Source organism: Eleutherodactylus coqui, chromosome 11, assembly GCF_035609145.1.
Source record: "Eleutherodactylus coqui strain aEleCoq1 chromosome 11, aEleCoq1.hap1, whole genome shotgun sequence".
In the NCBI taxonomy this organism is placed as follows: domain Eukaryota; kingdom Metazoa; phylum Chordata; class Amphibia; order Anura; family Eleutherodactylidae; genus Eleutherodactylus; species Eleutherodactylus coqui.
Window position 1 is genome coordinate 72,979,897 of NC_089847.1, and position 26,162 is coordinate 73,006,058.

The 26,162-nt window shown below is 40.7% G+C and overlaps 1 protein-coding gene and 1 long non-coding RNA gene across 2 annotated transcripts in view; one reads left to right on the plus strand and one right to left on the minus strand.

Annotated features, from left to right (window-relative positions):
- LOC136581924 (uncharacterized) overlaps positions 1 to 26,162 on the minus strand; it is a 37,331-nt gene that overhangs the window by 10,668 nt on the left and 501 nt on the right. The window lies entirely within an intron of this gene.
- Positions 1 to 26,162, plus strand: part of PYGM (glycogen phosphorylase, muscle associated) — a 106,545-nt gene that overhangs the window by 6,915 nt on the left and 73,468 nt on the right. The window contains exons 2-6 of the mRNA XM_066582599.1: positions 2,600 to 2,701; positions 2,978 to 3,056; positions 7,955 to 8,058; positions 17,745 to 17,876; positions 21,714 to 21,825. Of these exons, the coding sequence (XP_066438696.1) occupies positions 2,600 to 2,701; positions 2,978 to 3,056; positions 7,955 to 8,058; positions 17,745 to 17,876; positions 21,714 to 21,825 (529 nt within the window). The remainder of the gene's footprint in view (positions 1 to 2,599; positions 2,702 to 2,977; positions 3,057 to 7,954; positions 8,059 to 17,744; positions 17,877 to 21,713; positions 21,826 to 26,162) is intronic.

Genomic DNA, 26,162 nt, shown 5'->3' on the forward strand with positions numbered 1-26,162 from the left:
CACTGCCTAATCTCAGTGCAGATGCTGGGCCCGTCTCCTTGTGCAACATGTCTCGCTCCGTCATACCTTATACTATCGTATCAAACTAAATCATTTTCTGAACTTCCTTTTTTTCTTTTGGTGCCTTGTATGTACTTCATCGGCAGTAAACAGATTTTAACGATTCTATCTTATCTCATCGCAGCCCGAAGTATGTTCATTAACCCCTTTACTGGCACGCCTTGAAAATCTCCTAAAAATCAGTGTTGAAATGCGCTGAAGACTACCTAAACCTGCCACTGAAGGGGTTAAAGGGCCCAGCAGCTCTCTTAACATGTCTGCTTAGTAAATACTTGAATTCTCTATGAAATATCAATTTTATAGAATCTCCTTCTAGAATTCGGAATTGCGCTGTTTCTATGTTTAGCTTCGTATAGGATAGGTTGACATGATTTTTAACCCCTTAGTGACTTGACTATTTTGTGCTTTAAGAACCAAGCGCCATAACTCATTGACATAGACATATGGGGATTTGTTTTTTGTCAAACGAGCTGTATATTTTAATTCCATCCCTCTGTGGTACATATAATGTGTTGTATAACTTTTATTAAATTTTTTGGTGGGTAGACGGAACCCCCCTGAAAGTCCACCACTGTCTTTTGAGCTTTGTTTTTGTGGCGTTCACCGTTCGGTAAAAACAACATGATCATTTTCTTATTTGGATCGGTATGATTACTGTGGTATCAAGTTTATATAGCCGTTTTTAGTTTTTTTCTACTTTTGCACAATAAAAACTATTTTTTAAAGAAAAACTATTGAATCTGCATCGCCGCATTCTAAGAGCCATAAGATTTTTATTTTTTCTGGCAACGGAGCTATATGAGGTCTTCATTTTTGCAGGAAGAGTTGAAGTTTTTATTGGTAGCATTTTGAGGTGACTTGGGTGGCTTTTTTTTCTTCTATTTATTTTAAAACACCGTTAATTCCTGGGCACTGTACATGGGAAAGCAGGAGTTTACATCAATTATATACGAAGATCAGGAACAATAACATGAACCAAATGACATACAAACTGGTACAGAGGAAGAGAGGAACCTGCCTGCGAAAGCTTAGAACAAGGGCAGGAGATAATCTATGTGAAAATATCTAAAAAAAAGGCCAAACATTGAGCATGCTGTATTTTGAAAAAATGCTATAGACCTGTAACATTTTATGCCAAGGGAGGAGTAGCCTGTCCAGAAAACACACATCCGCAACCAGGCTTGGATTCGGCTACATTGGTTAGCAGCAACTAGGGACCACAGATTTTCAACCTTCAACCCATTTTTAAGGGATGGACTTTGCTGCCACAATACCAGGAGGACTGCAAGGTACAAAATGGCAGGCAAACAGTTAAACAGGCTAGCTGACTTCAGATACACAAAGACAGGTAATCAGATCAGGTCAAGATTACAGAACCGAAAGGGTAAACAGGTACAAAACAAAACAGGTATACAGGTAACCAGAACAGAGAACGCCACACTTACTGGCAGGGAATGAAGGAATGGGTACATTCATATAGAGTGCCGAGCACACTTATTGACTGTGATGTGCTGTCAGAATCTGATTGACAGGTGAGAAGAAGCAGGAAGCACACAGCTCAGAATTAAAGTAATGGTGCACAACACAAAGTAAACCAAGACAAAGTGAGGAAAAACTATGTAATGCATTTCATATTCTACTACTGACCTGCGGCCTAATATCTCTCTGCAGTGGATTTTTTTTTCTAAAAACATCATGTGTAAAACCGCCCAGATGTGGCATTTTTCCGAAAACTATTGTGTGAGAAACCCTCTCAGGGTACTTTCTGACCGGCAGAATTATTCCGCCAGGATGCAGTGGAATTTGCACCCCAGAAATCCGCATCAATACCACATGGCTAAACGTGAATTTTGATGCAGAATTGTAGGAAGATTTAAGATTCTCATTTCTGCACCAAAATCTGCACATTAGATATGTGAAATTTGGTGCGGAATTTTCAGCAGCACTGCAAATTCCACTGCGTCGTGGCGGAGTAATTCCATCCGAGGGAAAGTGCCCTTATTCCTCCTGGAAATGTATGATAAAATTGATAATTGGTGCTAACATTCCCCCTTGACCGAATATTTATAGGCTGCGTCTTTACAGCTGTGTTTGTAGGAACACATTCCATAGTTAATAATCGTTCCTATTAAAGGACAGCAAAAGGACATACTGCAACCGGTGCGGGTGTTTATTAAATGCTTTCACCCGTGTAGGGGCTCACTCGCACAAGTGTATGTTTCCTACATATTCCTATGCTAAAAGACCATTGATTCCTATTGGGCCACTCACACTTGCATTTTTTTCACGGGGTGTATACAGTGTATTTTACGCACATGAAAAAAACAAACGTGTGTAATAGGCCGCATACGCCTGTGTGAGTGAGCCCTTAGAGACAAACTCTCTGACATCTAAATCTTCTATTAGTTGTTTAACTGCAGAGCACTTTGCATAGTAATCAGTTAGGTTTCCCTTCTGTATTGTAAATGGATAGAATAGCACAGTATTCTGAACATGAATATTTGGTACATGTGACTGTGTATTGTCTCTTGTTTTACAGAGGATTTACTATCTGTCCTTGGAGTTTTATATGGGTCGCACTCTCCAGAATACTATGGTAAATCTGGGTCTTGAGAATGCCTGTGACGAGGCTGTCTATCAGGTATATATCATGATTAAATCAATCTGTACTCTTCACCTGCTAACATGATATACTGTATGTAATATCACTCTTGTATTATAGTTTCAAGTCCCATAAGGCTCGTTACCACCTGAATGTAGATCACACTGCAGAATAACTGTCTAATTCTAGAAGTAAATGCTTATAAAACAATAGTGTGTATTTATCTATATGATATATGTATGTATGATATGTATGTATATATGATATATATATATATATGTATGTATTAATGAAATGTCTTCAATTTGTGTTTAGCTTGGATTGGACATGGAAGAACTTGAGGAGATTGAAGAAGATGCAGGTCTGGGAAATGGTGGTCTGGGAAGACTGGCAGGTATGACAGAATGGATTACTAGTAGGATTTACTGTTGTGTGGGCTTATTGTCACTTTACTGTAATTGTGAAGTCAACAACATTTATAGAAGAGTCCAACTAAGTTACTAAATTTCTTCCTGTACACTTGGAGAAAGTATAAGGGGTATATGTTCGCTGCCAACTTTCCACAGCAGTAAACTGGCAATGAATATGCAGCAATTCCATGGGGGGACAGATCTGTACCTAAATGGTGCAGAATTTGCTGCAGTTTTGCTGCGCATTTCAAAGGTTGAAATACATTGTCAAAATCCGCAGCATAAATTGACCATGCTGTGAATCTAGAATCCGCAGTCTATCTGAAATACGCTGCGGATTCTGCAAGGAATTTATCCACAAACAAGGATGATGTGTCCAGCAGCAATGCTTATAGAATATTTAAAATGATATAACTTTAGTTACTCCATATTAAAACAAATACCGTATATACTCGAGTATTAGCCGACCCGCGTATAAGCCGAGTCAATAAGTTTTACCACAAAAAACTGGTAAACCTTATTGACTCGAGTATAAGCCTAGCTATACTCGAGTATATACTAGGTAAAGAAAAAATGCAATACTCAGCTCCCAGCTGTCATCTGTGTCCCCGGTGCAATGGTCTCCCCGGCGGTGCGGCAAGCTGCTTGAGAATTCTCCCCGCTGTCATCTCCCTGCTCGGCTTTGAATTCCCCCGCCCTCAGCGCTGTGCAAGTAAGCGCTGTGATTGGATCGAGTGCCAGCCAATCACAGCCATTCAGTGATGTCATCCACTAAATGGCTGTGAATGATCGAGCGACGGCTGTGATTGGCCGGCGATCGATCCAATCACAGCGCTTACCTACACAGCAGGGAGAATTCTCAAGCAGCTTGTTGCACCGCCGGGTAGACCATCGTGCCGGGGACACAGACGCAAGCTGGGAGGTGAGTATTGCAGGTTTTGTGTTGTTGTTGTTTTTTTTACCTCAATCGAGTATAAGCCGAGGGGGGCTTTTTCAGCATAAAAAAATGTTCTGAAAAACTAGACTTATATTCGAGTACATATGGTAACTGGCAAATAGTAAAGGACCAATGATCTGCGCATTTCGGACACGTAGTCATGCATAGTCATGGCAAAAAGTGAATTAAAATGCAAACTATTTAAAAGCTACATCTCTATAGATACAGCAATTACATTGAAGAATTGTGTGAGTTTATTATTGAAGTTGTAGGATATCTGTTTGAGTACAATTTTTGTATTTGTGATGATTAGTTTTTTCTTCAGATACAGGGAGCCCCTATGGGTGCAAGACTTCCCCATCACCCGCTGGCTTGTACATGTATCAGTGGGAAAAGGAGTGTATATAGTTAAATATCCATATTAATTGTTTGGGATGAAGATACAAACCTGACTCAATTTCTTTGTTGAATAATAATAAGAACAGTAATAACTTAAGATTCACACATTACCACCACGCAGCGCAAATCTCTTTTTTGGATACAACATCAACAGCAGATTGCAATGAAAAAAGGTTAAAAAGTTACGTTTTCAGAAAGAAAAATAACCCGGGTGATAGCATACTTCATCCCAAGAGTTCACACCCTAAATGTAGAATTACATCAATCGCTTTGGGAGAATTAATGCGAATCAAGTGAGCATGTACAGAGTTAGATAAAAAACACATGAGAGAGGCTTTACAAAGATTACAAAGACATGGCTTCCCCACTTGGTGCCTAAGGCAAGTATCATCAATTGTTTCCAAAAAGTTAACCCCATAATAGGAAAACATATGAGTATTGGATCATGGGTAGTTTTTTCAACACCATATAGTACCAATTATAAAGATATCATAAAATGAGTCCAAAAGAACATAGGCATTCTATAACAGGCTGGCATTCTCTCAGATATTTTGAGGATAGGAAGCCATTTTGTTGCAAGAAGGATATTTTCGGGTAACATGATTGTCCCAAGTAATTTTTACCAATAATACATTTGTTATTCCAAAATACAAAGGCTTAAATAAATGTGCATCACCTGGATGTGTAGCATGCAGGTACAGTTACCACACAAGTAAACAATAATAGTGAACATATACATTGTGATTCAGATCATACTATTTATATTATCAAGTGCAAATTAAAGTATGTGGGATGTGGTATCAGAAAACTCAAACACAGAATACCTGAACATATTGCGGACATAATTGCATTCAGTGATAGACAAATTTTGGGTGCAGAGAAACATTTCTTCCAAATGCACAATTTTATGGAATAGAGAAAGTGCATAGACCGAGTCGAGGTGAGAATTAGCGTAAACTTTTATTACCTGGACAGGCAGAATGGACATTCACTTGGCTTAAATTGCAGAAATTACATATTTTTTTAATTAAACATGAGTTATATTGATTATATAACATGCCATAGTAAATATTTGGTCATGGGATGTCATAATGAGCATTCATTGGCTTCCTTTGGTTTTAAATAGTTTATATTGTAATTTACTTATTGCCATGACCAAAGATGACTTTGTATCCGAAGCGCTTAGATCATTGATCCTTTACTATTTGCCAGTTATTTGCTTCACATCATCTTGTTTGTGAATTTTCACCAGGTGATCCTCCATAGGTTCCGGGCACCCTCCCCGAGCCGCATTCAGGCATTGAGAAGAACTCCAGAGCTGCTAAATAATTTTGTTACAAGGAGTTTTTTCACTCTATATGAACTAGATTTTTTAAATCTCATCGACTTGGCTTGTAATGTAAATGCTGAGCAAATTCCACAGCATTTACATCTCTTGTGAAGGTACCCTTACAGCTATGGGTGAGATGAGAGATTCAGGAATATATAACTCATGAAAGAAGTAGATAAAATGCTGTTACACTGAATGCTCTTCGCTGACTACTTGATGTATAATTTGTATTGTATGCATCATTAGTCTAAAGGCCCATTTACAGTGAAAGATGATCGCTCAAAAGTCGCTCAAACGACCGCTTTGAGCAATCATCTTTGCATAAACTTTGAAGTAGCTAATTAGCTGCTTAAGAGTTAAATGCAGGTGGAGCAGGATGCCGATGACAGTTCCGAGAACAGCAGCTGCTTTGTATATGCAAACAGCTGCTTTGTTCTTGGAGCTGTCAGCTGGTATCCGGCTGAGCTGATAGTGCCGAGAACAGCAGGAGCTGCTTTGTTCTAGGAGTTGTCACTGAGAGTTCCCTGCGGGATACGAGCTGAAAGAATGCTATCAGCTGGTATCCCGCTGAGAACTCAGCGTGCAGCACTGATAAGGCTCATCACTGACTTTTAGCTTGCTAAAAGTCAATGATAAGCGAATAGTGCATGATGGCCACCCATTTAGACACAACGATTAATGCTGAAAAGATGGCTTTTGAGCGAAGTTTGAGCGATAATCGTTGTGTCTAAATGGGCCTTTAGACACTACACATGCTTTGATTGGCTGATGTTGTGCACATGACCAGTGCTGACCAGTCAGAGCAGCATGTGGTGTCTTAGACTACCAATGCATACCAATGCACAGTGCACATAAGGTAGTGGTGCAGCCATCTTTGTTTGTCCAATGCTTTAATTTGAATGGGGCTTTGAGAAATCCATGCACTTGCTGCAGAAATAGCCACATTCAGATGTATCAAATAGATTTTCATTTGCATAATTTTCAGAAATATCTTGACTATGTGAATATACCCTTATGCCGCTTTCAGACGGGCTACAAAATCGCACGATTTTCCGGCAATGCGACAGTGCTACAAAATGTATGTTTGTGAAACCCATGCTTTTCAGTGGGTTCTTTCACATTAGTGATGTTTTTACTGATGTTATGTTGTGAAAGAAATAAATCAGGGCACGCTCTATCTTTCTATGATGCGCATTTTTTTTATCTCCCATATTTCCCTATGGAGCCTCCTTGTTTATCGCATCGCACAAACTTGCGATTTTTACATTAGAAATGGCTTTTGACTTTCACGCTAAAAAAATCATGTGATTTTATCACGGTTGGCAGCAATGCAAGATTATTCTCACGAAAAAGCATAGCTGACGCTACAAAATCGCGGGAACAAAGCTGCGATATCACCTCAATTTTCTTGCAGCGATATCGCGATCACCCATGTGAAACTGGCCTTAAAGGGATAGGCTAAGTATACAACCACTGTTCATATACCTTATTGGATGATGACAATTTGGGATATGCCAGCTCAATGGGACCAGATGAGGAAAAAGTTTCAGGTAGAAAGGAATAACTAACCAAGGCAACACTCGCTCATATATATATCCTGGGGGGTTAGCTACCCAATGAATGAAAAAAAGTCACCCTAGGAGGATGGTAAAATCCAAATTTTTTGGCTCTTACTAAACATAATTCTGTCATTATGATCCCTTCAGGCTTCAGTGTATCTGCATAGTGAGCACATGTGGCATATCTACTCTGTTATTATGTCATATGTACTAGTTCTTAAAGTTTTTTAATCGTATTTCATCCATAGTTAGAAACTTTTCCCCACTAGTTGAAGGGTCTATATCAGGACAGCTCTTTCAACATTGGAGACATAATTATATCTTTATGAATATTCAATCCTTTAACAAGCTTGTCCAGTTCTTTGTAAATAAAGTTGATTTATTGTTTAATGAAAGGTTCCAAACTTTGTCTTTAAATTTAGTATCATTTTGAGGATTTCTGCTCACTGCCATCAAAGGAAATGTGTGCTTGCATGCTAAAAATGGCTTAAAAAGAATGTTATATTAGAGGGGTGGGAATATTACTACTGGGGTATATCAATATTATTATATAATTGGCAAACAAGTGTCTTTTCTCTACTGGATGACAATGGCGGTATTTATTTACATTAGAGATTAAGTGCTGTAATATTAATGTATTATCCACATTTTTCTCAGCTTGCTTTCTGGACTCTATGGCCACCCTGGGGTTGGCTGCATATGGTTATGGAATCCGGTATGAATTTGGAATCTTCAACCAGAAGATAGCCAACGGCTGGCAGGTTTGTGAGTTGTTTATAGAGACATTGTTAGAGACATATTTATAGTACCCATAAAATACAAATGTGGTGTGATAAATCTTTCAGCTATTATTTCAGAAATAATCAACATATTAGACAATAGAAGGTAAGAGCAAAATTATCCTTAGTAAACATGCTGCAAGGCTTATTAACATGCACAAATAAACTATTGTAGGATAAAACAGTATACATTTTTCCCAAGAGTATTCATACCGAGAGCCAGCTGCAAATTTGTAAAGATGCTACAGGTCAAAAGTAAGAAAAAAAGTGCCCCAAAAACAGGCACTGTTTGTAGTGTATTTTGCAAGTGCCTATTTAACCTACAGCTAACCTCTGGCCGTGGCATTTTTTTGCCATAAAAAAAGTCAATAAACACCAGATTTTTTGCAAGAAATACTACATGTGAAAACCCACCCAAAATAAAACATATTCCTTCATCAAAACCTGGAGACAAGGAAAATGTTTGGTACTGTGTTAGCCAGTAGAGCAAAATGTGATTGTTCTCAGTAAGAGAAACCACGTAATCTTGTAGATATGATACTTTTTAATGGTAAACAAAAAAAACATGATGTTATAGTGAGCTTTCAAACCTACTTGGGGTTCTTCCTCATGCTTCATGGAGAAGATCCAAAAAGGCATATATATACATATATATATATATACACACATACATATGAAAAGGCACACACATGGTGTGATTAATTTGCACTTGAAACAATACTAGGGATGAGTAGAGGAGTAAATACTTAATTAGTCCACTGATAAAGGATGTGAAAGTTTTACGATCCCTAAATTGGTGTTAGGGGGTCACCAGGACAAAAACTGAAGGTGAGGATTTTCTTGTCATGGACACAACACAGAACATATGAAAGTTGTTATATCAAAAGGCAACTTGAAATGTCTAGGTCATACAGCTGTAGAAGAATTTCGGACTACAAGTTTATAACCATCTTTGACACTCTCAACACAGGCCTAAATATTTCAATAGGGTTCATGCGTGACTGGAGATTATGTCTTTAGCACAGATAACACACAGGCCTGGCGATCCCCTTACACCATTTTACAGACCATAAAACTCTCACATCCCTTATCAGCGTTCAAAACACCGCATTAATTGCGGTAAAAAGTACCTGTGTGAGAAAGGCCTAGGCCTGAGGAAGAACCCTAAGTAGGTTTGAAAGCTTGCTGTAACATCATGTATTTTTGTTAGCAATTAAAAGGTATCATATCTACAAGATTACTTGATTTCTCTTGCTGGGAACAATCACAACCTGGAGACCGCGATGCACAGGTTCCCATGTATCAGTTGTGTTTAGCCAGTGTTTTCATGCTGGAGACAGACATGATTGAAGACATTTTGGTGTTTTTTTGCACCTATAAGGCGTCCGTAGCCAAACATAGCCAGACAGAAAAAGACTGAATGAAACGTTTTTCTAGCAAATCAGATGTGCTGAATACCTTGAATTGTCTTGTGGAGAGCTATGGAATCACTTCTGGTAAATTAGGAGTAACACTTTGAGTACATCCTTGAAAATTGATGCGTAGCATAAATGTGACTCTGTTACCAATGAAAATCATTATACATTTGCTATTGTCACCTAAGTTTTTCTAGGAAAATTACAGTGGGAATCTCACTGATTACTATAGATTATAATCATCATTTGTTTTATGAACCGTTTTGCATATATGTCCCCAAGGAGCACATCAGCGCTGAAACCACAGAAACCATCAGCAATCAGTTTTCACCTGTACACGGCAATGTATGCGTAAAAAGTAATCTTGTGGTTTCTGTTAATAAATACCAGACAGACCTGCCTATAATTTTAATAAGTAATATATCCTTAAAGGAGTTTTCCAATTAAAGACATTTCTGATTGCTGGGGGCTCCAAACAACAGACAAGACTGGATAGCATACACTTGTGGAGAGTATCATGCAATTAAGAAGATGCTTCTATTAGAATAATCTTCTGATGCCATCAGTAATATAGCAGCGTTTCAGGCATAGCCCTTTGTAAAGACATATATGGATAATCATATGCCATACATCCTGAAGGTCAAGGCAAAAGGAGCTGGCTTTGGTGACTTTATTCCCCATCAACCTCTTCACCACATGTTCTCCATCTGTATTTGATGCATCACCAGCTTCTTGCCTTGACTTTCATGATTTATGGCATATATTTATCCACACTGGTGTATTGCTAGGGGTCATAGGGGTCGTAATTGTGACCCAGTCCCTAAGCAAATGGGGGCCTGCGGGTCCCCTGCCAGATACAGTAACACTGCCGCATACCGGTTGTGGGTCACATTCAAGAAGGAGTGAGCCGTTACCCGGGGGAGCCAGCTGCCAGTTATAGACAGCAGACTTCCCCGTCGCACTCCTCCCTTCCACTGAAAGACTGCAGTTGTGATTGGTCACAACTGTAGTCTATCAGTGCACTGCCAGCCGAGTGATTGGTCTGGCCGGCAGTGCACTAACCAATCATGCGGCCTGCAGTGTCGGGGAAGACCAGAGAAGGCCGGAGGAGGTGGTAAGTACTGTACATACTAAAATCTATATAACTGGCATAAGTTATACCAGCTGTACATATATAACTATATATAGGAGATATCCAGGTTACATCAGCATGCTCCATATGACTGTATACAGGGATACAGGAGGATGTATATGTCCTATATATAGTGATGTAGACCATGCTGATGTAACCTGGGTATGTTCTATATATAATTATTAATTACATATGTACAGCTGGTATAAGTTATACATCTCCTGTATATAGTGATATCAACCATGCTGATATAAACTAGACCAGGGTATACCAGCATGGTTAATATCACTATATACAGGATGTATAGCTTATACTAGCTAAACATATATAATTATCCTAGGGGATATACCCGTGCGTTGCACAGCGATTTTTTGAATAGCAGTCCTGGAATATACAAAGTGATCCACAACAATGATCATCGCACCGCACTCTTATGGAAGTTGTCCAAAATAAAAAGCTGTTGTCCAAAGCAACCAATCACAGCACAGCTTTTATTTTACCTCAGAAGTATAAGAAATGAAAGCTGAGCTGTGATTGGTTGCTGTTGGCAATAAAAATTATAGGGGAAGTCTGTGAGTTTTCGATTTTTAATTCCACCAGTATTCATCGCTGAAGAACGCTCATGCAAAATTTTACTCAAATCAGACCAGAACTATGGATTTGTATATGACACAAACGAACAGATTGTGTGTTATCCCCCCCCCCCCCCGAAAATTTGTCCCCATGAGATGAGTTATATATGTACCTAGTTTGGTTGAAATTGTTCCAGGCGTTCATGATTTATGGTGGCACATACACACATACATCCATCCTATTTTATATAGCTATAGCCCGGGTACCCCATACAGAATGCGTGCAGTACAAAATGGGGCATTTTAAGTAAGAAAAGAGGATATTAGAACGTACGCATAAATATGTGGAAGCAAACCGATGCTGATTAATGCTATGTTTATATATTATACTACTCAGCAGAAATAAAAGCTGTGCTGTGATTGGTTGCCATATATTATACTGCTGAGGGAAAATAAAAGCTGCGCTGTGATTGGTTGCTGTAGGCAACAGCTTTTAATCCTCAGTGCTGAGATAAAATGAAAGCTACTTGTATCTGATACACAGAATCTGTTTGTTTGTGTCGTATACAAATCCCCAGTTTTGGTCCGATTTGAGTAAAATTGTGCATTTTGTGTTGCAAATAGCAACCAATCATAGTTCAGCTTTCATTTGTTATTCTGCTGAGGTAAAATAAAAGCTGTGCTTGGTTGCTATGGGCAACAGTTTTCAATCCTCGGTTGCTCCATGTATTCCTGCCTGGGGACATATCATTTTCTGAAACACAAATTGTCAGCGCTCAGTCTGACTCTTCTAGTGGGAATTACCTGTTGGAAATAACCAGGAATACTAGAGTACATAGAATCCATTTGTGAAGGCAAATTTGGGGGTTGTTGCATTAAAATTCAAGGAAAGGCAAAAATACACAAATAAGGTTACATTTCTGATTATTTTTAGCCTATACCCTTCTCCAGGTCGAGATTATACTATGTGCAAAATTTCATGTCAATCGGTCGTACAGTTTGTTTGTGACGCTCCAACAAACAGACATTGACAAATATATAGAAGATACAGGAGATACCCAGGTTATACCAGCATGCTCCATATCACTATATACAGGGAGATGTATAACTTATACCAGCTGTACCTATATAATTATATACAGGAGATACCCAGGTGCTCCATATCACTATATACAGGATGTATAGCTTATACCAGCTGTACACATATTATAAACCCAGGTTAGGATGGCTTCACACCTGCACTGGGGGATTCCACTTTTCTGCTGCACTTGGGGAGCAGGAAAGGGGAATCCCTGCAGCCGAATGGCTCCGTCTCTGGACGGAACTGAACAGCTCCGGACGGACTCCGTTGACTATAATGGGGTCTGCACACTTTCCGCCCCACCGCTCGGCTTTTGGATGGAAGAAAAACTCCTGCGTGCATGCAGCGCATTTTCTTCCTGTATTTTGAGGCGGATCTGTGACGGAATCCCATGAGAAATCGGCCTTACATCACCATGATCAATGTCCAATTTACGGCGAGTAGCATCAGAGGTGTATGAGTAATTTAGATCCACACAGCAGGTCTGATCAGATCGTTCTTTGTTTTTATTCACCTTCCGTGGTCATGACAGCATAGTGACGTTTCTTACATTCATGTAAGATCTACGCATGCATGCGGATGTGGTTGGGAGTATCAGTACATGCGCAATAAGGATTCTGAATACGATTCAGACATTTTAGATAATCTATTGGACTAAGGTTCTGTCATTCACTTGCTGACCTATGGTAAGTGAGTGTTAGTGATTGGAAACATGTGGATGGGAGGTTTTGTAATCTGTAATGTGAAAGTGATTGGATGCAGTCTTATATAAAATGTGGGGCATAACAGTATATGTGTAGTAGCTTGAGAAAGACCCAGATGATGGGTCGAAATGTCGCTATGCTGTCATGACCACGGAAGGTGAATAAAAACCAAGAATGATCTGATCAGGCCTTCTGTGTGAATCTGAATTAGGCCGCCTGCAGACGAGCGGGTCGGATCCGGCAGCGAGAATTCTCGCCGCGCGATCCGACCCGAGCGCCTGCAGGGACGAGCGCGTACTCACCCGCGCCTGGCGGCCCCGGCTCTTTCATGTGCCGGCTGCCGCGCAGCCCGGAGCCGGCGGCCGGGTGAGTGCGTGCCCCGCAGAAAATTAGGACATGCCGCGGTTTGTTTGCCGCGCGAGATTTCGCGCGGCCAAACCGCGGCCGTCTGCATAGGAGTGCGTATTTTAATGCACTCCTATGCAAACTTTCAGCGGCGGAAATCCCGCGGCGGGATTTCCGCTCGTGTGCAGGCGGCCTTACTCATACACCTCTGATGCTACTCGCCGTAAGTTTGACTGTTTGGAGTTTATTGGGATTGGGGTCTCATCCCATGTGAGCAGGCATCCATTTTCCACTCCACACATGATTGGGTAGTATTGGGGAGTGTGGTTGTCAATTTCTTTGACCATGGTCAATGTCATTGTATACAGGAGATGTATATATGGATGGAGTGTGCTGGAATAACCTGAGTATCTCCTGTATATAATTATATACATATGTACAGCTGGTATAAATCATACATCTCCCTGTATATAGTGATATGGAGCATGCTGGTGTAACCTGGATGTGTCTTGTATATAATTGCACACTTTACACACAATTAAAAAAGGCATCAAAAACCTGCATGCAGTTTTTAAAAAAGGCATGTATTGTTTAAACCCACATGTACTTTTTAATAGTGTAGGCAGTTTCTTAAAAAAATTATGTGTTTGTTTTATGTGATTTTAACCGTGCTTCAAAAATGCAGCAAAAAACATGAACACAGCCTTAGGCCGCCTGCAGACGAGCGGGTCGGATCCGGCGGCGAGAATTCTCGCCGCGGGACCGGACCCGAGCGCCTGCAGAGACGAGCGCGTACTCACCCACGCCTGGCAGCCCCAGCTCTTATATGTGCCGGCTGCCGGGCAGCCGGCGCATGCGCAGACCGGAGCCGGCGGCCGGGTGAGTGACGTTTCTGTGCGAGGCTCTGCGAGCCCCGCACAAAAATAGGACATGCCGTGGTTTGTTTGCCAAACCGCGGCCGTCTGCATAGGAGTTCGTATTGTAATGCACTCCTATGCAGGCTTTCAGTGGCGGAAATCCCACGGGAAATCCCGCCGCGGGATTTCCGCCCGTGTGCAGGCGGCCTTAGGCTAATTTCACACGGGCGAGTACGATATTGGGCCATGAAACTCAACCCGATATCATGGTCGCCAATGTGTGATGTCCCCAAGGATGGTAGGCGGTTTTGCAGTGTTTCCCATTGTTTTCAATAGGGGAAACATTGCATTACACTTGCAAGCACCTCGTATGCCATGCGATGCTGTGCTGGCCCCATTGAAAACAATGGGCAATGCGAGGCGTTCCAAGGGAACGTCCAAAGATAGGGAATGCTGTGATATTTTTTCCGCAATACAATGCAGGAAAAAAAAAGCTCATGTGCATAACCCTTTTCAAAAGAATGGGTTTCATATTCGTGCGAGATTTGTGCGTCTCGCAACGCACAAATCTCTTACGATTTTCTCTGCCATGTGAAAGCGGCCTAAGGTGCTACAAACAAATATTCAAATAGTCCAAGAAATTGGTCATGTTTAGAAAGCTTATGCCAAGGGCCTTGATCATGTATGTAAGTTCGTTTTGCAGCTGTATGCAGCACAGGTTAAATATGGGTACAGATATAGATGGAAGGTGGATAGAGGAGCTGAACTTTTGCACCCAGGCCCCTGAGCCTTAGGTCTAGTGCCCACGTCCGTGACGGGCTCCGCAAGGGAATTCCCCAGCAGAGCCCGTCACGGTGCCCCCCCCCCCCAGAGACCCCATACTTACCTCTGGATCCGCCGCCCGACGTCCCGCATGGGGTTTCATATGACGCTGCTGGCGGTAGGTGGGGAAGCGTTTTCATGCTATCTTCCACTGTGCTACAGCGGAAAATAGCGTGACGGACGGTTTCCATTGACTGCAATGGAAGACGTCCGCGCGTACGCCCACGGCAAATAGAACATGCCACGGGTGAGGACGTGTGATTTCACGGTGCGGAATTCCACGTTGGAATTCTGCACCGTGAGCATTGCACTATTAGGTTCAATAGAACCTAATAGCTGCCGGGCAACGTGGCGGATTTCCGCCGCGTAAAACGCGGTGGAAATCCGCCCGTGGGAATTAGCCCTTAAGATACACTTCTGTTTATCTGTATCTGTCTTGAGAGAACAGGGGCCTGCAAAACATGCAGACAAGGAGATCAGGTGTCCAGACCATCTTCAGGGAAGGTGGGGGAAACAACTCAATCTAGCAGCCTGCATGGCACAAACCACCAAGTATTGAGTGGGAAAGGAAGTGTGGGCGGCATAGTGGCAGTCTATGGGATATTAGTGATGTGTATTATGCATGCAAAAACTGCATACATTATACGCCGTGAGCATATCCTTGTGTGAATGCATCCTAACAGTTAGGCATAGGATGCCATGTCTATTACTGAAGTTAAAAGGAAGCTTTTATTTTTGTTTAGAGAGAATGAGAAATAGAGATATAGATGGTTATGGTTTAAAGGGCCACTCCAGCGAAAACATTTTTTTTCCATCCCTGCATCCCTCACATGCACTCCTCACCTAGTCTCTTCCATATGGTGCAGCCTCCTGTCTGATGCTTATCAGGTACCATCTTGATGTAGCGATTTCTCCCTTTTCTTTTTCGCTATTCTGCCCCATGATGCTGGAACAGTGAATGTGAATGACTGAACGATCAGTGAACAAAATTTCAGCGATTTATCTGCGTATATAAACTGTCTGCACAAGCGAACTTGTGTCAACATTTGCGTCCTTGCAGGACCTGTAAGGAAAACCTTACTTAATGCAGTGAAACAAAAAAGAGATAGAACTAAGAAATGGGTGAATACAAAGACTTTTACAGAAATGTAATACAATTCAGCTGCTGTCTGGGGCTGTAACATAACATGAAGGGAGGTCTATAATGCTCTAAAGTATCTTTGTATGCCCCTGATTTGATATGGTGGGGCACATGGTGTATCAACGGCTCCATAAACAGACCTGACTATAGCAAAAAAAAAATCTAAATCTATTTATCTATGTGATATCTATCTATCTATCTCATATCTATCTATCTATCTCATATCTATCTATCTATCTATCTCATATCTATTTGTGTATCTATCTATCTCCTATCTATATATCTATCTATCTATCTCATATCTATCTATCTATCTATCTATCTATCTCATATCTATCTATCTATCTATCTATCTATCTCATATCTATCTATCTATCTATCTATCTATCTATCTATCTCATATCTATCTATCTACCTATCTATCTCATATCTATTTGTGTATCTATCTATCTATCTATCTATCTATCTATCTATCTATCTATCTATCTATCTATCTATCTATCTATCTATCTATTCTGTCTATCCTTTTACTTTATTGTACAATCATATATCATCCAGCGATTCTAGGAACACTAAGTGATGCCCCCTGGCACTATATTCTTATGATCAGAGTTTTCTAATTGTGCAACTTTGGAAGCATAATATTGTGTGTGGGTGGATGCCAGCGAAGTTCTGAATCACAGAGTACAGTGAACTTGTCATCACAGGAAAACACATTCATGTTTCTCAAATGCCAATGAAGGATTTCTCTCGTTGGCTGTAAATTAAAGACAGGGATATTCCACAAATGGAGCAGCGGAATAAATGAATGCCTGCTAAATCTATCCTGATTCTAACCCGCATAGAATGCCAGAAATGGTGCAAGGACTGAAAAACACAAATATTCATAACATAGAGGTACTTCCCTCAGACCTGTCACAGTTATGCAGTTTTCCATAAAGGAATTATATGAGCACATTTATGAGAGATTAGATATAGCAGTCCTATAATAAAATGCAGCGTACTTCCTAATATTGGTGCGCCCCCAGATATTATCACTATCATGCAGGCCGTGCCCTCTTCCTCAGCATAGCGCATGCGGTATGTGGTGCAGCTACTGAGCTGTGACAGATTTTCCTGTCCATGTGGGTGTGAATTGAGATTGAAACATATTTGTCTCCTATTCCAGACAAGATGCTCTTTTCCATAAAAAAACAGGGACATGAGTAGACACAAAAATGTTTCTTGGAGAAAAAGTTTCAAACAAACCAAATGTAAGTTCTTGTTTTACAGTATGGCTGACTGTAAACTCATACAGGCTACTTGTCTTTGTCGGCTGATAGGATAAACACTAAAACTGAAGAATTTATTTTTTCCACAAGTCCTGCTGGCTGAAGTTACACATATGATATTGGGCACATACATGTGGATATCAGCAGGAATTTCCATTAAGGCTTTTGGTCTGATTATTTATTTCCAGGTTTTTAATCCATATAGCTCTTATATTTGCTTCACTTCTCACACTTTCAATGCCATATTTATGTGCTTATATACCAGGTTCAACTATGGTATAGAAATAGTTATTGCCACAGTCCTCATATGGGATCTCATTCATTTCAGATGGAGGAGGCGGATGACTGGCTGAGGTATGGAAATCCATGGGAAAAAGCTCGACCAGAGTATATGATTCCTGTACACTTCTTTGGTAAAGTCCATCACACCCCACATGGTGCAGAGTGGGTGGACACCCAGGTAAGGAGAATAAAGTGAAAATGTAGTCTTAAGGTCCATTTGCACACACAGATGATCGCTCAAAATTAGTCAGAAACTGACAGTACTGAGTGATCATTTTGCATAGGTACTAATAGGCTAAATTAGCCCTTTAGTACTTCATTGCATGTATTTAGAGGACAGCAAGTGGTCTGTTCTCTAAACACATCACTATTGTTCTCCAGCAGAACAGATGCTTTTAACAGCTGTTAAAAAAATGTTATCAGCTGTTATCAGCGCTGCCCGCAGAAAACACAGCATGCGGTCCGTCTTATCTTATCATCCTGAAGGACAAGGATTTCATGCGGACCTGAAGTCAGTGATGGATGAAAAGTGCACGGTAAGTGCACGATGGGCGCACATTTACACACAACGTATCTCTCAAAAGATGGCTTTTGAGTGAAATTTGAGCGATAATCGTTGTGTGTAAAAGGGCCTTTCGTATGACAGTATGATGGAGAACTAAACTGGACAGCACCTGAGTAGTATAATAATTAGAATCTACAGAAATCTATATATACTACATTTGTGCATCAGCCCACTGAATAAAGATCTACAAACCACATGATGATGGTAATACTAAGCTCTACATCTTTGCACAGACTAAATAACTCACAAACACATATAAAATATGAATATGTATAGAGAAATTCCATACTGATGAGATAAAGGCTTGTTATGTATAATACAAAAGGTCTAGTATCAATAACAGTAGAAGTACACCATAGAGATAAAAGTAAATCCAGGATAATGATACATAGTCCCGTGGAGACCTCAGTGGTCTACTGGTCATATTCTACTATTTATGAATAGACACAGTTACTATTTTGCATCCAGACTTATTTCTCTATATTTAAAGAGGTTATCTAGTTACCAGACAGCATCCCATTAATAGGGCTGCCTGTAGTAAAATAATAAATTGAGCAGTACTTACTTCTCCATCACCGGGATTCAGCGCTGCAGCACTGCTGTGGTCCCGGTGATTGCTGTCACAGTGGTGGAGAAGTAAGTAATGTTCAGTTTATTTTACTACACGCAGTCCTAATAAAGAGAGGTTGTCTGGTAACTGGACAATCCCTTTAAAGTGATTATCCTGGACTTAAAGTTTTTTTTTTTACTAGTTGCAGTTGCAGCTCCCATTGATTTCACACAGGAGTTGGACCAGTGGCTTCTGCTTCAACCCCAGGATAATTTGGGACTGACAGCTGGCACTGCCTGGAAAACCCCTCTCAGTGCCACAATACATAGGAATACGGAGAAGAAGTAGTTGGCTCCTACCTCAGAGTAGTGGCCGGTGATTGAACTTGTAGGCACAGCTCTCATTAAAATAAATGACAACTGCGCCTGCGACTACACATGGGTAACCTGTGCATCACAGCCCGGAAAGTGAGCGCCCAATCAGCTGAGCGACCAGAGTCCTGAGTGGCAGACCTCAGCTGATCATCTATTGATAACCTTTCCCGAGGTCACTATTAGTATTTCCCTGGAAAACCAGTTTAACTATTCGAGCCCTTTCCTTAGCTTAGGTCATCAATATCAGAACAGTTGGCGTCTGACTCTAGGCACCTCCACTGAGCAGCTGTCTGAAGGGGCCATAGTGCTCAGACAAGTGCAGTAACCTCCTTTTTTTTGTCTGTGACTGAAACTGAGCTGCAATATCAGACACCATCACTATGCAATGCATGGTGCTGTGCCTGGTATACAATGATAAAGTAGCAGCGTTCACCCCCAATTGCTGCGGCCTCTTCAAATAGCTGATCAGCAGACCCCTACCCATCCGATTTTGATGACCTATCCTAAGGATAAGAATTCAACATTTGAGCCCCAGATAACCTCTTTCCTCTTTAAGGGTGGTAGTTCGGGATTAAAAAAAATATGGCTGTTTTATTTTTTTAAGCAGTGTGAATAGATTGTGCATGGTACCGCAGCTCAGCCCTATTTACTTCAATGGAGTTGAACTGCAGTGCTAGACACAACCCACAGAAAGGTATGGCACTGTTTATGGAAAAACAGTAGCCATATTTTTCTAATCTTGGACAATCCCTTTAATCTCAATCCCTATCACACACAGGATATAATTCAATATCCTAGCTGTACTTTACATAGTTTTGTAAACTTTTTCAGCTTTTACATTCTTCAGTTAAAGTGACCCTCCGATCCTGGAGGAAGAAAGATGGCCAAACCGCTTCTCTGACTACCTGATGCACACTGTGCATGAGTATGCATCATTAGTCGCAGTGTTTCTCAACTCCAGTCCTCAGGACCCCTCAACAGGTCATGTTTTCAGGATATCCTATAGTAAGAACGCCTGTGGTAATGTCTGAGGCACAGACAATAATTACATCACCTGTGCCATCCTGAGGAAATCCTGAAAACATGACCTGTTGGGGGTCCCTGAGGACTGGAGTTGAGAAACACTGGAAGGGCTCCCACACACTTTCATTTTTTTTTAACGCTGCGTTAACGCTGCATTTTTTTTAACACAGATGTCAATGGGACTTTCTAATGTTAAAAACACATCGCAAGTTTGTGATTTGCGATTTTTGTGCGATGTGTTTTTAACATTAGAACATTCCATTGACATTCGCATTAAAAAAATGCAGCATTAACGCAGCGTTAAAAAAACGCAATTGTGTGGAAGCCCTAAGGCTCCATTCACATTGGGCATTTCGGTTGCAGTAAAAAAACGCACCAAAAAGTTCATTTGTGAAACCGTGTGCTTTTCTACTATGTTTGTAGTAAAATGTGTCAAAAACTGCACACAATTTTACAAATGCATTTTTGGTGCGTTTATTGCAATCGAACTGCCCTGTGTGAATGGAGCCTAATACACAACATGCTGACATGACTGGTCAATCAAATCAGATGTGTAGTGTCTTACACTAATCAAAACAAAGGTTTGGTGCCGTGTTAGCCAGTAGAGCAAAATGTGATTGTTCTCAGCAAGAGAAACCATGTAATCTTAATAATAATAATAATAATAATCTTTATTTGTATAGCGCCAACTTATTCCGCAGCGCTATACAAATAAATCTTGTAGATATGATACATTTTAATGGCTAACAAAAATACATGATGTTACAGCAAGCTTCCGAACCAACAAAGGGTTCTTCTTCAGGCTTAGATGGAATAGATCCGAAGAGGCTTGAATATTTATACACACTTATGACACACATACTTATGACAAGGCACAGACATGGACGGTTTGCACTTCAAGGAATACTGCAACAGAAACATAAAACATTTTTAACTAGACACTGATAAGGGAGTGTAAGTTTTACGGTCCCTGAATTACTGTTGGGGGGGTCGCCAGCCCAGGAATACTGCAACGGGTACACAAACATTTTTAACTAGACACCGATAAGGGAGTGAAAGTTTATGGTCCCTGAATTACTGTTGGAGGGTCAAGAGGCCAGAAGTGTTATCTGTGCTATACAATTCTCATACCTCACATTCACGCATAAATCCTCGTGAATAATTTAGCCCTCTATTGAGCGAGTCAAAAGGTGTTATAAATTTATATTCCCAAATTCTTCTATGGCTTTGTGACTTAAAACCACCCTTCAATATCAAAACTCTCCCGATGAAGTAGCGCAGCATACTGCACTGTCTTGTCAGGGATGTTATGCTGGATCTGCGCTGGAGGTCAATTTGCTGGAACGTCTTCCAAAACATCCTGATTTACTTCTATATACATTTTATCACCAACTTACCTAACACTCTAGATATTGTTTATGCCATATTCTCTCTAAACTATATTTCTACTAGTTCCGTATAATACTGTTGTGTATTGATTGCATTCACTCTTATTTTCTACAGATTGTTCTTGCTCTTCCATATGACACCCCAGTTCCAGGATATAAAAATAACACATGTAACACCATGAGGCTGTGGTCAGCAAAAGCTCCCAATGATTTTAACTTGAAGGACTGTGAGTATTTTAAGACAAATAATTGCTTTGATGAAGGTTAGAATTATGTCACTTCCTTCTATGCCTTACTTCTGGGTGAACATAGAAAGCGTTTGAGGGAACTGAGAGATGGGGGATCCTGGGCACTTGCCTGCTTCGCCCTCCCTATAATCTAACCCCATCAGCAATATTAGTGTGGAATTAGAAGGGTGCCAATAAGCCCCAATGATTAGAAACATAGAAAAATGATGTCAGAAAAAGATCACATGGTGCATCCAGTCTGCATTGATGTTATCTCATTTTTATTTCTCTCGTAGGATAGATCTATGCTTATCCCATAGTAGCATAATATGTTAGGCCGAAAAAAGACATATGTCCATTCAGTTCGGCCTATTAACTCACCCTGTCATGCTGGTCCAGAAGAAGACAAGATGAGAAGATAAGCCCAATGAGGTAGAAGCGAATTTTAGGGGAAAAAATTGCTTTTCGACTCCAATCTGCCAATCAGAATAATCCCTGGATCACCGACCCTTCTGAATTAATTAGTGACTTTAACATGTAAACCTGAAATACTCAAGAAAGGCGTCCAGGCCCCTCTTAAACTCCTTTATCGAATTTGTCATCACCACATCCTCAGCTAGAGCGTTCCATAGTCTCACTATTCTTACTGTAAAGAACCCCTTTCTATGTTGGTGTAGGAACCTTCTTTCCACTAGATGTAGAAGATGCCCCCTTGTTACAATCCTGGGTATGAATAGATCATGGGAGGGAGTAGGCCCTTAGGTACGAGACCAGGGCCGTTCTTATCAGGATGATCACCCTGCTTGTAGGCAGGGTATGTTCCCCAAAAGTTGCTAGGGATGATTTTCCCTATAATATATGTCTGTGTGGTCATTCTTAGACCGTTATGTCTTGATGTGACACCTTTCTTAGTTTTTTTTTTGTACAGGCCAGGTGAATAAGCCCTGCACAAATGTAACACCTTCTCTTATGAAGTCCTGATTAACACAGAATAACACAGAAGACCCTATGTGATACTCAGTCTCAGGATTTCTTCTCCCCAAGTGCATTATTTTACATTTGGAAACATTGAACTGCAGTTTCCATAGTTTTGACCATTTATACAATAAGGTTAAATCTTTCTCCATGTTCAAGATACCATAAAGCTTATATATCAGCCGTATTGCACTCTTCTGTGTCACCAGCAAACAGACTGAACTTACCTATTAAACCTTAGATGTCACTTACAAATGTATTAAAGAGAACAGGATCCAAGAAAAACGCTTGTGGTTGTAACACTCTGTTAAGAACAGCACTCTGATATCTATTTTTTCATCCAACTGTGAATCCACCAGACTATCAAAGGATTAAGTCCAATTTTCAATAACTTATCTGTGAGCTCTTTATGTGGAACTGTATCAGAGGTTTTACTGAGATACAAATAGGTGATATCTATGGCACCACCGTCATCCACCACTTTTGTAACAGTCAAAGAAATCAATGAGATTAGTTTGACATGATATGCCCTCAGTAAAGCCGTGCTGTTTAAGATACAACAGAATTTAAGTTTTTAAGTGATCAAATGTGTGAATTGTGTCAAAAAGCCTCTTTTAAGAGCGTTTCCATTAGTTTTACTCCTAGAGATACGTATCTAACTACCCTATAGTTCCCGACTTCTTCTCCACTACCCTTCTTATGGAAAGAAACAACATTGGCCATTCTTAAATTATCAGGGAGATCACCTGTTAGAAGGAACTGGTTAAACAAATTAGTTAGAGGTGCTGCAATCACATATTGGAGTTCTTTAAGAACTCTAGGGTGGATTTCATCTGCAGTGATTGCCTTAGGCCTCTTCTACATGGCCCTAGGCGTCGTCACGTGTGCCCGCCAGGGCCGTAAAAACATTTGTGCGCCAGGCCCCGATGCATATACGCCAAGGACGCAATGCTGTTGCCTCTCCTTTCTCCCCCTCGCCAGCTCACCTCCTCTCTCCTTCCCTCCAGCTGTTTGCAATTGGAGTGGGTGGAGCTAAGCACCCACCCCCTCCCCTTGTCTGCAGACAGCAAACAGCCGAAGGGGAGGAGAGAGGAGGAGAGAAGAGGGAGGGAGTTTAGCAGTCATGCTACTCAACTCCCTCTCACCTCCCTTCTCTGGCCACTGTCATTGGCTCCTATAGGAACCCATGCAGCGGCCAACATATTCCAGCTGAAAAGATAGTTACATGACTATGTTTTTGGCCCTGCGTAAAAGTGCCTGGCACTATATTGGCCCAGCCGTCCTCTTTCACGCCACGGGAATACGGCCATGTGATCTGATGCATTGGAATCCAATGCATCAGATCGTAGCATATATTGGCCAGCTGTGAAACGGTGGCCGACATATGCTTGTGTGAAAGAGCCCTTAGGCTGTATTCACACTGATGACTGCAATATAGGTCAGTGAAAAATCTGACCTACATTATACTTGTTTACCAGAGATTTTTATGTGAGTTACAATGAGTTTTGGAGTTAAAAATGCTTGTGAAAAAAAAATTACATGTGATTCCAATACTTAAAATGGTAAAAAACGCATAGCATTTGCATGCAAATCGCATGATATGTTAGCATAGTGCTTTTTTTCCCCTATCATAGCAAATAATGGAAGATTCTGGAGCAAGAATCACCAAAAAAATAGAACACACTGCAATTTTTCAAACTTAGATCATTGATCAAAGTGAAAAAGCACTTGTGTGAAAGAAGCCATTCAAATGAATGACTTATTTTTCCATGTGAGTTCTGTCCATCTTGGACATGAGCAGAACTCATGCGGAAATCTCACCCATGTGAATACAACCATATGCCACTTTAAAAACACTGGATCAGAACCCCTATGTTAGGTCTGCTACCTGAGTCTGCTGCTCTCTTGCTATTACGGGCAGATACTAGCATCGCTCTGCTCATTCTGTATGAATGTACTCATTTCTGTTTTCTACCAGCAATGCACTAGTTAACCCTGCTCAGTGCTCACAGCCCAGCTGTAGCTTAATTGGTAATTACCTCCCTATTTAGCTGAACTGGAAATCCTCCATCTTTGCCTCCGGATTGTTGTGTGTTTGACTCAGACACTCAGCACATCTAGGTCGCATGTCTCAGGACTGTTTTGTGTAATGAATCCTGCTTCTAGATCTGTTTATTCTGTATGTGCTTTAGCCTGTGTGCGTTTGTCCATTTCCCTCCAGTTTGTGCACCATTTCTGTCTCTTTAGTAAGTCAGTCCTGTTCTGTGTTTTGTGTGCCCTGTGTTCAGTACATTGTTCCTGTGTCCTGTTAGGGATACTTAGCCCTGAGGTTGCAGTGTGGGGTCATTCTTATCAGGATGCCTAACCTGCTTTTATCATTATGAAAACCAGCTTCTGAAAATACATAATGAAAATAGCTCTTCAAATGGTCAACGATAGGCTTATTTCTATTAGCATAGTTATTGTCTCAATTTTACATTTTTGTAATTCCATAGACATACATTTGCAAAAAAAAGATAGTAAACCCTTTGGAATTACCTATATGTTAGCACTGATTACCAATAAAAAGTGGTCTGCTTGTTATCTAAGTCACAATTATAGAAATTTGGTATGATGCTTTAGTGTTGGTGTGTGGTGTCTTTTCTTCCCAACACAGAGTTGTGCATCTATGCTGAAAAGCCCTACTTTTGTCTTATGTGTCCATAGAACATTTTCCCAGAAGCATTGTAGAACACCTAGGTGGTCTTAGGCAAAGTTGATACAGGCTGAAATGTTTTCTTGGACAACAGCTGCTTCATTTGTGAATCAAATGCTCCATGAACATCATTTTTGTTCAGTGTTTTTGTTTTCCTAGTAGTGGACATATGAACAGAAATTTTTGAAGCTTGTACAAGTTCTTACGTCTGTGGCTTTAGGTTCTTTTTTAGAATTGTCCATTGTGCTCATAACATGATCTTAATAGGACACCCACTACTAGGAAGAGTATAGAAAGTCCACAATTTTCTCAATTTGTAGATGATTTATCTAACCATGGATTGAAGTACACCCCAGGTCTTTAGCAATGTTTGTATAGCCGTTTGTGTCTCTATAAGGATGCCTTCACATGAGCTGGAATTAGCTTGCATTATGCATCCAAATTGCACCTTATTCCCACACTGCAAATTCCACACAAAACCTGCAAGTCTCATTGTGGATTTCGATGCAGAATTGCCAACAGAATTCAGCCATTATGAATTCTGCATTAAAATCCACGCAGAGGCTTGTGGTGCATCTTGCGAGTTAATTCTGCCCATGTGAAAGCACCTTAAAAGTCTTCTAAGACCTTCTGTAAGTTGCTTGTATGGAGGCAAGGTTCACACTAA